Here is a 13,352-nt window from a genome sequence, read left to right on the forward strand (position 1 = left end):
TACAGGGTTTCACTCCTTTTATTGGGCAGCGAAAAAGTACTAATAAAAGATTATATATTATTATAGATACTAGATGTCAATAAAATGCACCTTTTTCGACAGCTGGTAAACCACGTGAAAACACGGGACTGGGACAAAACGCGTGGTTATATAATCACGTGTTTACACGGCTCCGGGATACAAAGTGTTAACTTCACCAAAATTAACAGATGGAAGAATTAAGTAAATATGGATGATCAAACATGGGTATAATGGTAAATGCTACAGAGTGTGTAAAGTGGCTATTAAAACCAGCCATTTACAGGTTATAAGCCCTGTAAATGCCTATACTTCCATATTCCTTTCTATAAAATGTTTTCTATCCGTGTTTTAATTTGTTAATTAAGTGTGAGTTTTGATGTCAACTTTTATTAATTATCAAACAGGGCATTCGCTAGTAAAAAAGTTGCTACTATAAAAAAACAGCTCATTGTTATGATATTTCAAACATGACAAATAAAAATATTTAAATTTAAAGTGTTTTTTTTTAGATAGTAACGACGTAGGTAATTTCAAAAGCGTAAAACTATTTTTTTGCGAGGGGCTACAAAAGTGCATTGTCACACCTTTTTCTAGAGTTTTCCTTGTTTGTGCGCATTTATGACCATATAAAAGCTCCTCTCATCATAGCCACATTACTCGTTGCTACTGAGGGGTTAAGTCAACTATTTCAAGATGAAGTCTGCTCTTATTTACTTGATCGTCGCTAGCGTGATTGCTCTTTGCCAGGTAATATTAACATATCAAAAGTTTGTTTGCGTTTGCTTCTATTTATTTTCCATTTATTTTTTATAATTATTATCAGTTTTTATTATCATTATTCTCCTTCAAATCTAGTTTTTAGAATTTAGATTGTTAACTGTAATATTGTTTATCTTCTTCTTCGAAGACTCAATCCTGGGGATTGGTTTGCAGCAAAGTCCTGCATCTCGTCCTTTATTGGTCTCTATTTTCTGCAGCCCTCTTCAGCTCGAAATATGAGGCGCAGCTTAAATCTTCGCACACTTGCTCCAAATATTCCCGTCGGGGGCGCCCTCTATAATTTGTCCCCTCAGCCATTCCCTCTATGATGTCGTGCAGGAGATCTTCATGGCGCATAATGTGGCCGATCCATCGGACTCGCCTCTCTGATATGGTTTTGATTAGGTGCCTACCTTCTTCGATTCTGTTGAGAACCTCGTCATTAGTGATGTGGTCTCTCCAGCGAATTCCGAATATTTTTCTGTAGCACCACATCTCGAAGGCCTTTAGTCTTTTTGCATCTCTTTTTTTTTGTCTTACAACCATACATCAATATGCTTCATACAAATGTATTGACAAGTTGCTTGCGGAGTTTAAAATTGATATTATTTGACTCAAAAATCTTTGATTTTTTGTCAAACATAAGCCTTGTTTGGTGTATGTGGCAGTCGACTTCACTTTTTGTTCTCCCATCTCAGGTGATCCTGTTTCCAAGGTACACAACAGAGTTGCTCATGACAGTACTTTATTCATTTGTTGCTCATTACGGGCCACAGTCATTACTTTGGTTTTGATCCTGTTTATTTTCATATTATATTTGTTATTTAATACATTCTCCATGGATGTCAGAGCCTCAGTGAGTTCTTCTTCACATTTAAAAATCAGGGTGCTGTCATCAATATTTTTATAAATGATATTATCAATGTTTTTCGAAATACAAAATTCTGGCTTTTTACTGATGACAACAAGGTACTTAAACTGATTGAATCTCCCAGTGATTGTCTTCTTTTTCAACATGATATTAATTGTTTTAATGAATGGTGCGACATCAATTGTCTTCAACTTAACATTGACAAACGTAAAATAATATCTTTCTCGCGACGAAAAAAACCTATACAATTCAACTACAAACTAAAAAATACTTCTCTTTCAATGGTTTCGTCAATAAAGGATCTTGGCATTACTTTAGATAGTAAACTCTCCTATCGTGAACACATTGATAATATTGTAAACAAATCTCTTAAACTTCTCAGTTTTATCAATAGAGTGACGGCGAACTTCAAAAATATTAATACCATCAAAACTCTTTATGGCTCACTAGTTCGACCCCATCTAGAATACGCTTCTCCTATTTGGTCTCCATTCTACAGGACTCATATTGACCATATCGAGTCTGTCCAACACCGTTTTTTAAGAAAAATGGCATGGTTGCTCGGATTACAAAGGGGTAATCATTCTTATTTTGAAATAGAGCAATCTTTCAATCTGTCTTCACTGGAGAGACGTAGAACTGAGATGGACCTTTTATGCATTTTCAAAATACTTAATACTTTAAGTGATGTCCCATCTCTGTTGCAATCAATTTCTTTTCATGTTCCCAACCGTGTCACCAGAAGTCAAAATCTGCTATTTATAAAATATTCTAAGAGCAACTTTGGTTTTTATGCCCCAATGTCCAGAATGTGTAGATTAGTCAATTCATCACACGACTTGGAATTTTTTGGGATAGATCTTCCGGCTTTCCGTAGATCTCTTCGCGACTAAACAGTGTGGGATGAAGTTGGATTGGCATGGTTTAGCTCAAAGTTTTTGATCTTTCGTTTTTTTTTAAATATATTGTATACTATTATTGTTTTGCCCTTGTTTGTCTTTGCTAAATGATTTTATGTTATTTTTGTTCAGTTTCTTGCATTTATGTTTTTTCATGTAACTGTTGTAATTGGCTTAGGCCGTATATATAAAATAAATAAATAAATAATAACATAAAGGTTAAGTCAGAATATACAGAACTCTGAAATAATAAAAAATAAAATAAAATTCGGCATTTACGTTTAGAAAGATATATCACAGAGGGAAAATAAATAACAATAAAATTTTGCCACCCACATATCGCTTCAGGTAGTATAATTTGAGACTATTATTTTTGACGTTCTGTAGCACTCCGGTAGCCTGTTGTATTCAGACTATAAACATGACCTTAAACCATATTTTTTCTCTGCAAGATTCAGGAACGTGCTGATTATGATTCTGTCGCGTATTATACTGTTGAAAGTAAAGCTAACATTTATAGGATCATTTTTATTTATGACCTCACAATAATGGCATAACCAAACATGGAAATATTTACGTAAGTTTGAAAATGTCTTTGACAAATGTTCCATTGGTATATCGTGCATATTTCTGACACTTCTGTTTGGCATAATTGGATTTCCAATACACAATTTTTTCAATAAAATAGCCCGAAATGATAGCGCAAGTTCAAACTGTTGAATTTTTTATGTTGGGTTTAGATTAACACTTTGTATCCCGGAGCCGTGTAAACACGTGATTATATAATATAACCACAAGTTGTGTGCATGTCTCGTGTTTTCACGTGATTTACGAGCTGTTCAAAAAAGTGCATTTTATTGACATCTAGTGACTTTTATTAGTACTTTTTCGCTGCAGTCAAACTACGTGAAAACACGGGACCAGGACATAACGCGTGGGTATTATTATCACGTGTTTACACGGCTCCGGGATACAAAGCACAAAAAAAGGAGTGAGACGCTGAAGGTATATGTGCGAACATTGCAATGTGGCTCTCCATAAAAGCCAATGTTGGCAAAACTATCTTACAAAAATGATTTATTGAATTGTTTCAAATAATTATGAGAAGTAAGAATTGTTTTAACTTAGTATTTTCATAATAATGACACGTTTAAGAAACCTTTCACAAAGCAGAAAATTTCACAAAAATGTGCCGGGCACAGGGTAAATTCTATGTGTATTCGGCCGGTGCTCAAAGTGTTAATATAATCTATGACTGTGGAAACACTGCAATTTAACAACGTGATGGTAATGTTGTGATTATTTGCGTTACAGAGTCAAACTGCAGTCCAGAAGGTAGCGCTCTGTAGCTGCAAGACGTGGTGGGATATTTATTTATTGTACAGCTCTCTTGAAGTGTTTTTTACAAAAACGGGGATATATAAATTATCCAAATATATATAATGTTATTTCTACGTTTTTGTAGACTTGAGATTTTTAACATTGACTTCATTTCTCCGTAAGTGTAGTCTCCCCTCTCGAGGCCAATCATCCATGCTACTTTTTAATATAGTATAATATATATTAGCTTAAATATATGTAGTTACTTTAATGAGTAATATATAACATTGAACGCCCTTCAGTTTAATAACGCGAATCACAGTGCAAACATATGGTTATATTAAAATTATTTGCTCATTTGAAACTAGAATGAATGTTTTTTTTTGTTACAGAGCCAAACCGCAATCCAGAAGGTAGCGTTATCCGTCATCCGCTTCAAGTGCCGTTCGAGTACAGGAGCCGACCTCGCTCTGCTCACCAAAGTCCGCGCTGGAGACTTCACAGTGAACGATCCCAAGGTGAAGGCTTACTCTCTGTGCGTGTACAAGTCCCTGAAAATCGCCACAGCAGATGGGAAGATCGACAAGGCGACCGCCCTGAAGCTCATTCCTCCCAAGACCGACCCAGCCAAGTTCACTGCGGCCGTAGACAAGTGTGATCTCCAGATTGGACTCACCGTGGAGGACAGATTCTGGAAGCGTCTCGTCTGTTACGACAAGGAATATCCAGGAGACATTTTCGCTCTGTAAACCTAACAATCACTAGAGCCCTGATTACAATGGTTTTACATTTTACATATTTACAACCAGAACAAATACTTGTAACCTCTTATATAGATTCTGTTTATTTACAACAACAAACACTTTATGCCATTAAAACAATCTGAAATACCATAAATAAAGAAGCGTCTCGTGTGTTACGACAGGGAATATCCAGGAGACATTTTCGCACTGTAAAATTGCTTATCACTGTACTGAAACTAATTGAAGAATTGATTATAGCAATCTTCAATGAAAACAACAGGATACTCGCACACGTCATACGGAAGATAAACATAAAACTATTGTAAGCTGGTAATGTCTGAATATATTACGAAATAAAATTTCTGGGTTTGTTAATAAAAAAAATGTTTTTTTACTCTATTGAAAAATTTATGAATCCCAGATAGAGACACAGAAATACATTATGGAGGGAATAGAAAGTAAATTAATGATATATTTCTTTATTTATTAGTGTATACACGGCAGAAATGCCTTTTATAAACATAAACATAAATACAATTAACATGCAGTGTTCTATTACAAAATTATGAAATAATACAATAACAATATATCTATTCATATGACACTGTTGTTTTATAAATGTTCTATATAATAACTTGAGGATTTTAATACTTAACAAAATAAGGTAGAAAAATAATAAAAATAAAGATAACGCGGTATATTCGAAAAAGCAAAAATCATAAATCATTGATTTGTTGGTATTGTGGCAATGTATATTGAATGCCCTAGGAATAATACTAACTGTCTCCTGATAAGAGCTCAGGGGTTCTCAACCGTTTTAAAAATAAAGTATAAAAATAAACAAAATATTAAACCCTTTAGAAAATTAAATATCAAAAATTTAAAAAAAATATATAAAAATTAAAATTTTAAAAACTAAAAAAAAAAACAAATATCTAGTCGTACGTTTAAAAATATATTTGACGTGTGTTTGTTTATTACATTTATTTATCTTTTTTTATAAATGAACATAAATACTTAAACATCAGTCAAAATCCTAAACTATTTCTTTAATAGCAAGTTTAAACTTCATTTGGGTAATGTGAAAAATGTCAATACAACTGATCTGGTTCCCTAGACTGAGCAATCTTGAAATAGGTGAATTCATAGCATAATTAGTGGCAGCAATCTCTATATGAAATGGAACATTATGTCTAGTAGTCCTAACAGGTATTCGGAATTGAATCATGTTTAGCAAGTCAGGAGAGTCCAACATGCCATTTATTATCTTAAAGAGAAACATTAAATCACTCAGTTTCCGTCTTCTGGATAAACTTTCCAAATCAAGTGTGTTCATTAGGAAGTCATAGTTGAAAGATTCAATAGGAATAGATAGCTTGTAGTTTGTATATTGCAATTGATCAGTAGCATGGCAAGGTAACCAATGTCGTTCCACTTTCAGCAAATTTCTCCATAAATCTACTTATTTTATTTATTTTATTTTATTTTATTTGGGATTTTTACAGCTATAACATAAACTAAATAAGTAGAAAAATCTTAACAATGCTAAAGCCAATTTAAAAAATCCACTGTAAATATAATGACACATAATATATAAGAAAATAAGTTTAGTAATTGTATTTGTGTGACGTTTGTATTCACTTGTATGTGAATTTGTGTATGCGTGAATGAATGAGGGAGAGGATACATGTGCGTGTGGGAATGAATGAGGGAGAGGGTACGTGTGTGTGGGTGTGGGTGCGTAAGTATAAAAAAAATTGTAATTGTATTAAAAATGGTACAATAAAGAGCTTAGTAAAAAGTTAGAAACCTTTTTGTTAAAATTCAAATCAAGTAATGATATAAATTGTTTTTTTTTTAAAAAGTATGTTAAATTTCAAAACCGTATTCTGAATAAAAAAGCATTTTATTTTAAAATTTAACTGATACACATCGAATGAATAATGTACGACGAGTCCCATACAATACGGTAGGTAACCACAAAATGCAGTAAATACGAAATAATGACAACAATAAAATAAGGTTTGACAATACGCGAACGTTGATTCAAAATGAACACACAAATGCATATTATGTGCACCTACATAATATATAAATAAGAATAACATATAAGTTTGATAGAAATGATTTGAATTATAAAAATCAGGAGTCACAAACAGTTGGCCCGCAGTGCGGGGATACATAATTATATTAAAAGATCTTCTCACTATAAAACTTATATTTGTTCAGGGATAGAGAGCAACGGAGAGGAGGATGCGGACAAAGACAATTTATTAGCTATGCCAGTTTGGATAAATTTAATATTTTTGGTAAATATATCTATGTCGTTAAATTTCCTGTTATACGTATCCATAATACGGTTAATCGTAGCGTTTACTTATATAACATTGAGATTTATTTGTGATACGCAGCATATGGCTAGATATTTAATGAATTATATATTATAAACAAAAAAAATAGATTTTTGACTACGTAACATGTGGATTTTCTTAGCTCTTTCCCAAGGTCCTCTAATTGGTAAAATTTCGAAATCGCTTAAATTGTACCACAGGTTGCTTAAATCGTACTTAGATCGAATCATAAGTACGTAAAGAACTCACACGAGCAGTAGTATCATACATGATCAATATAGTGCAGGCAATTGGTAAAATAAACCAAAGTAGGGAACAAAATGACAAACACTCCTCTAGTGGAACGGAAGGCATGTTGACTACTGCTAACAGGCCGGCTTATCCTGAAGAGTTTTAATGGTTTCCTCTCCACGTGAGCAAATGCTGAGAAGTTCCTGATTAGCCCACATTAGTATATCCCTCCGGACCCCAAAAGTTTAGATAAATTTAACGATATTTAATTGCAGGAAAATCCAATTTGTGAAATATAAACCTTGTATATTATAAGCAAGGTAAATAATAAAGCAACTCCCATTTAATAAAAAATCATATGTACATAATGATGCTTAGTTAAAAAAAAAAAGATTTTTATTGTTCAAGACCGTAAACATTTCAAAATATTACGGACCAGTAAAATTAAATGTAAAAACAAAATTTTATAAACATTGAAATTAATATTCAGTGGAGAAAAAAAAAACTGTATATTACGTTGCTTTTTAACATTTTTAAAGTAATAAAGGTTTATGATATTAATAATTTTCTTATAAAACTACATATTGGAAAAAACAATAATTTTTCAGGAAGTAATAATTGACTTAATATCTACACTATACTATGAAGAGGGCAAAGAAGGAAAGAAAGAGGGAAAAAAAGGAATGACTAAAGGTTTAGAGAGGAGATTGATCAAAACAACGCACGCACTCTACTTAGAAGCCGAACCTTTTAAACACCTAGGTCCGGAAGGCGAAAACTCATTTACTGGGACCCGTGACAAAAGATCTACACACAAAACAGACACACAGATAATAGATTTACATACAGAAAATTATATGGCACTTCCTTCTATTTTTCAGAATTGAATAAAAGAACTTAAGGGGTCTTACTTATAAACCTGATACAAAGTTACACCTAGACATAGTAGTAGAATAAGTATGGAAATGCCATCCTTAGTATACTACTGTAATAAGGATGATTTTCTCGTTCGTATTCTACCACTATGCCTAGGCGTAATTTTAAACCAAGTTTATAAGTGAGGCCCGATGTATTTTGAACATGTCTGTTTTCCTACGCTTCAACACTTTTGGTTGAATAGAAGTGACCCATTCAACCCGGGTGGTCATTCAAATATTCATTGCCGTTTGTGGCCCTTTGAAACACAAGGTCTGTATTTAACGAAACGGCGTTTCATGATCCTTTGATTCATTATAAAGATGACGGGCTAACTATTAACCGGGCACAGGGTAAATTCTATGTATATTCGGCCGGTAATCAAAGTGTTAATTCTAATTTTAAAACACTTGGTCATGCTCTTACGTTTGCGATTTTTCCTAATATCTTCAATATATTCAAATCAACAATGTCTTAATTATTATAAGTAATCGCCTCTCAGTTCGGAAGTTTTTTTTATGTTTAAACCCTAAATTTGCTTGTCACATAACTACTGTTTTCCTCAATTTTTGCATTTACGGTAGTATAAAAGCTGGACGAATCCAAACGATGTTATTAGTTTCTTTTGAGAAGTTGAATCAACTGTTCAAGATGAAGTTAGCTCTGATTTATTTGATCATCGCCAGCGTGGTAGCTCTTGGCCAGGTAATATAATATATATTTTTAATAATTTGTTGTCAAATTTTTCGAAAAAAAAAAAAGAATTTTAGTAAATTTTTTGTGTTCAATTGATATCGTAAATTTACTGGTGTTTTATTTAATAAACAATAAATATTTCAATTTTCGCCTTTAAAACGATATGTAAATAACCCAGTACTAAAAATAATTATTTATATTTTTTATTTAATTGTACATATTTACATATTTATTTTGGCAAAAGGGTTAGATTGCTGACATGGTTGATATGAAATATTGACTTAAAAGTTGTTTTCACACTAGAATACTTCATAGTCCCTGGGCTGGTAACTGAAGCGTAAGACTGATCATTTTACCTTCATGTAACAAAATTGATCAAGATACGCTGCAATTGGTGAACCAATGCAGTGCCCTATGCACCATTAGGTGTGGAAAGAGAATGACGATGATGAATGATTTCTAAAGTACCGTAAGATTTTTCTAGAGCTGTGGGTGTTTTCTGCAAATTAGGAATGCCGTTTTTGTGATCGAAACTATTTTTTTAGAAGTTAAATATAACAATACGAGATCTAGTCTTTTGTCTACAATGATTTGGTCAAACTCAAATATTGTAGTAAATATTACCGTTTTTCTGTATGAAAGCGTTCTAGCTGTTTTTAGCAGAACATAGAATTGAACTTCGTAGGTTAAAGTTGTGAAACTCTAATGTTTAGCTTAAATATAGTTACTTTTATGGGTAATATATAATATTATATTAAACGCACTGCAGATTCATAACGCGAATCAAAGTGCAAACATATGGTTATGCTATGTTTATTTGCTCATTTGAAAGTAGAATAAATGTTTTTTTTTGTTACAGAGCCAAACCGCAATCCAGAAGGTAGCGTTATCCGTCATCCGCTTCAAGTGTCGTTTGAGTACAGGAGCCGACCTCGCTCTGCTCACCAAAGTCCGCGCTGGAGACTTCACAGTGAACGATCCCAAGGTGAAGGCTTACTCTCTGTGCGTGTACAAGTCCCTGAAAATCGCCACAGCAGATGGGAAGATCGACAAGGCGACCGCCCTGAAGCTCATTCCTCCCAAGACCGACCCAGCCAAGTTCACTGCGGCCGTAGACAAGTGTGATCTCCAGATTGGACTCACCGTGGAGGACAGATTCTGGAAGCGTCTAGTCTGTTACGACAAGGAATATCCAGGAGACATTTTTGCTCTGTAAACCGCACAATCACCCTAGGGCCCTGATTACAATGGTTTTACATTTTACATATTTACAACCAGAACAAATATTTGTAACCTCTTATATAGATTCTGTTTATTTACAACAACAAAAACTTTATGCCAATAAAAAAATCTGAAATTCCATAAATAAAGATTTTTTATTTACAATGTCTGTCAGGGACTATGTAAGGTTATAGCGATATTTTTACTGGGATAATTAGAATTGAAGCAATCTCTACGTGAAGTTGATAAAATGGAAAAATATGTTGCCACTGATAATACATTTTTTTGGATAGTGATTTTTGTGTTTTTCATTTAATGTAGACCTGAAACTACGAAAACTTCCTGTCGAGAATTATGTAAGGAGTGTCTTAAATCCTTGAATAGAAGTGACCCATTCAACCCGGGTGGTCATTCAAATATTTATTGCCGTTTGTGGCCCTTTGAAACACAAGGTCTGTATTTAACGAAACGGCGTTTCATGATCCTTTGATTCATTATAAAGATGACGGGCTAACTATTAACGGGCTCATGTACAAGCCGTGTCGGTTTTGTAACGCTTTGAAATGGGGAAACGAGACCGCAGGAATCTGCCGTTCTAATGGCAAAGTTTTTGTGATTTTTCTTGGTGAGTAGAAAGAGCCCCTGAATGCGCAATTTAAATAAAAGGTGAGATGAGTCACTGTGATCACATACTTTTTTAACTTAATTGGAAAGTTTAAATCAAAAATTAATCTAGTAGTCAAAAGAGATACTGTGTACGAAATTCAATGATTCTTGGGTAAACATATATCCTGATTAACATAATTATAAGGTTATACTATTATCCATGCAGACAAAATTCCGCTTGGGGAGCACGAGATGCGCCACAACGCATCCAGAATAAATGAAATTGCTGCAGTGAGCGGCTAAAGGTGATTAAAATAAAAAAAATAACATTTAACAATAACAATAACAAAAAATAACAAGTTTGATACGAGAAGTTAAGCTGTCAATTTAAGCAAGAAAGTTAAGTGTTCGCTGATGATGGAGTTCTTTTGGCAAGCAGCAAGGAGGATTTGAAACAAAGAGTTTCTAGAATCTAGAATGTATAATTTATGCCTGAAAAGCGAATTATTGATGAACGAAAGTAAGTCAAAAGTGATGGTATTTGAAAGGGGAAGTGAGGTTTCTGACTGCACAATAAATATAAACAACGTATGTCTTGAACAAGTAAAAGAATTTGTGTATCCGAAAATCATGTTTTCAAGAGATAGAAAAGTAGAAAAAATATGTTGAAAGGAGAGTGAATGCGGGCAACAAAATGAACGGAGCACTAAACACAGTAAATGCTAGTAAAAATATGTCAATTGAAGCGCAACTGGCAGTGCACAACGGAGTTTTAGTCTCAACACTTACGAATAGAAGTGAAACATAGAAATAGCAGAGAAAAGATGAAAGCCGAGTGAACGCGGTCGAAATGCGACCTCTTTGACAAATATGTGGGAAATCAATGTATGACTGGGTTACGAATGATGAAATTAGACGAGAGTGTAAATCGAAGTCAGATATAATTGATAAAATTAAGAAAGGGTCTCTGAGATGGTCATATAGAACAGATAGATGACGAAAGAATGCTAAAACAAGTATATATGGCGAAAATGAACGCTAACGTGAGACGAAAACGACCAAGGAAGACGTGGCATAAAGTCTGGTCATGTAAAACGTAAGCAGAACCGAAGATCATGTATGACAAGATGTATGAATGTAGAAGAAACTAGAAATGTATGCCAAGATAGATATGTTTGGCAGTTCATTCTCTCTGCGTAAATCAACCGGGAAAAGGCTTGATGGTTGTAGAAGTATATCTATACTTCAGGAACTGGACATAGGAGAGAAACCTATATCCATGTGCGAGAAAATAATCCAGCAGTTCTTTGGACATATTTCCAGGGGAACTCTGATAGTTCGAAGTGTCGAAGAGATAAGGTCGCGTGGACGTCAACCGACAATATGGAGGGGCACAATCACTGACGAATGCATATAGAAGATCACAAGACCGTTCCAGATAGAGGGAGAATGTTTACAGACGAATCATACCTGGAGTTAGGCGTAATCACCATCCTCAGACATGAGGCACGTATTGAAGAAAGTGTAGAAGTAGTTATAGATATACGAGAAGTTACTAGCATAATCGGGGTGAAAGTAACAATTTGTTACTTTGATCCCTCATTCTTGATTTTCTACAATCAGACAAACAAATTAATATCTATGATGAGAAATATAATTTAAAAGTATATTCTTTATGATATAAAACGTAGAGACAAATCTTTATTTGTTAAACATTAATGGCAAACATTAAAAATAACTTCCATACATAAAAAAAATTAAAAAAAATATCAAAAATATTTTTTGTTGTATTTTACTGACATCTATACAATTTACAATTTACAATTTACAGAGGTGTGAAAAGATTAGAATAAACGCAGAACAATAACAGAAATGTTTGATAAAGCAAAGTAGTTTCTTAAACTCATTTGCTACACCCCGTGTTACTTATATCCTTGGTCTCCCCTACAAAAGATATTTAAATGAATAAAATAAAATAAAATAAAATAAAATAAAATAAAATAAAATAAAATAAAATAAAATAAAATAAAATAAAATAAAATAAAATAAAATAAAATAAAATAAAATAAAATAAAATAAAATAAAATAAAATAAAATAAAATAAAATAAAATAAAATAAAATAAAATAAAATAAAATAAAATAAAATAAAATAAAATAAAATAAAATAAAATAAAATAAAATAAAATAAAATAAAATAAAATAAAATAAAATAAAATAAAATAAAATAAAATAAAATAAAATAAAATAAAATAAAATAAATTAAAATTAAATAAAATAAACCTAAAAAATACATCAACCTAACCAAGACTTTTTGTGGCTTGGTGAAGTTTTTGATTGATTGATTTTGAAAATATAATTATTAACCAACATCCATTTAATATATTTTTATCGATATTCGTAGACTGTGATATTTTCCTATTGAACTGTAAACAAAATAGCTATGAGCAATGAAATAAGCGGCAAAAAATGGATTATTGTAATATACATGTTTTTGATAATAAGATAAAAAATGTACCCAACACTTTGTATCCCGGAGCCATGTAAACACGTGATTATATAACCATGCGTTGTGTCCCGGTCCCGTGTTTTCACGTGGTTTACCAGCTGTTATAAAAGAATAGCATTTTACTGACATCTAGGGACTTTTATCAGTACTTTTTCGCTGCTGGTAAACCACGTGAAAATACGGGACTGGTAAACAGCGCGTGGTTTTTATTA

The 13,352-nt window shown here is 32.8% G+C and overlaps 2 protein-coding genes across 2 annotated transcripts; both read left to right on the plus strand.

Annotated features, from left to right (window-relative positions):
• Nucleotides 1-649: 649 nt before the first annotated feature.
• Nucleotides 650-4,997, plus strand: LOC148271512 (B2 protein-like). Its single transcript, XM_088241304.1, has 2 exons — nt 650-768; nt 4,263-4,997. The coding sequence occupies exons 1-2, from the start codon at nt 715-717 to the stop codon at nt 4,617-4,619; spliced, it is 411 nt and encodes a 136-aa protein (XP_088097430.1). The 5' UTR covers nt 650-714; the 3' UTR covers nt 4,620-4,997.
• Nucleotides 4,998-8,755: 3,758 nt separating this feature from the next.
• LOC148271513 (B2 protein-like) lies at nt 8,756-10,176 on the plus strand. The gene is made up of 2 exons (XM_088241307.1): nt 8,756-8,815; nt 9,666-10,176. The coding sequence occupies exons 1-2, from the start codon at nt 8,762-8,764 to the stop codon at nt 10,020-10,022; spliced, it is 411 nt and encodes a 136-aa protein (XP_088097433.1). The 5' UTR covers nt 8,756-8,761; the 3' UTR covers nt 10,023-10,176.
• Nucleotides 10,177-13,352: the final 3,176 nt, after the last annotated feature.

This window comes from Micrasema longulum, unplaced genomic scaffold (genome assembly GCF_059751315.1).
Source record: "Micrasema longulum isolate JH-2025_06_02 unplaced genomic scaffold, ASM5975131v1 h1tg002828l, whole genome shotgun sequence".
NCBI lineage: Eukaryota > Metazoa > Arthropoda > Insecta > Trichoptera > Brachycentridae > Micrasema > Micrasema longulum.

What these genes read in the sequence shown, in the direction of transcription:
- LOC148271512 (XM_088241304.1), top strand. Translation starts at nt 715, where the DNA reads ATGAAGTCTGCTCTTATTTACTTGATCGTCGCTAGCGTGATTGCTCTT. An exon ending in GCGTGATTGCTCTTTGCCAG is followed by an intron (nt 769 to 4,262) that starts GTAATATTAACA and finishes TTTTTGTTACAG; the next exon opens with AGCCAAACCGCAATCCAGAA.
- LOC148271513 (XM_088241307.1), top strand. Translation starts at nt 8,762, where the DNA reads ATGAAGTTAGCTCTGATTTATTTGATCATCGCCAGCGTGGTAGCTCTT. An exon ending in GCGTGGTAGCTCTTGGCCAG is followed by an intron (nt 8,816 to 9,665) that starts GTAATATAATAT and finishes TTTTTGTTACAG; the next exon opens with AGCCAAACCGCAATCCAGAA.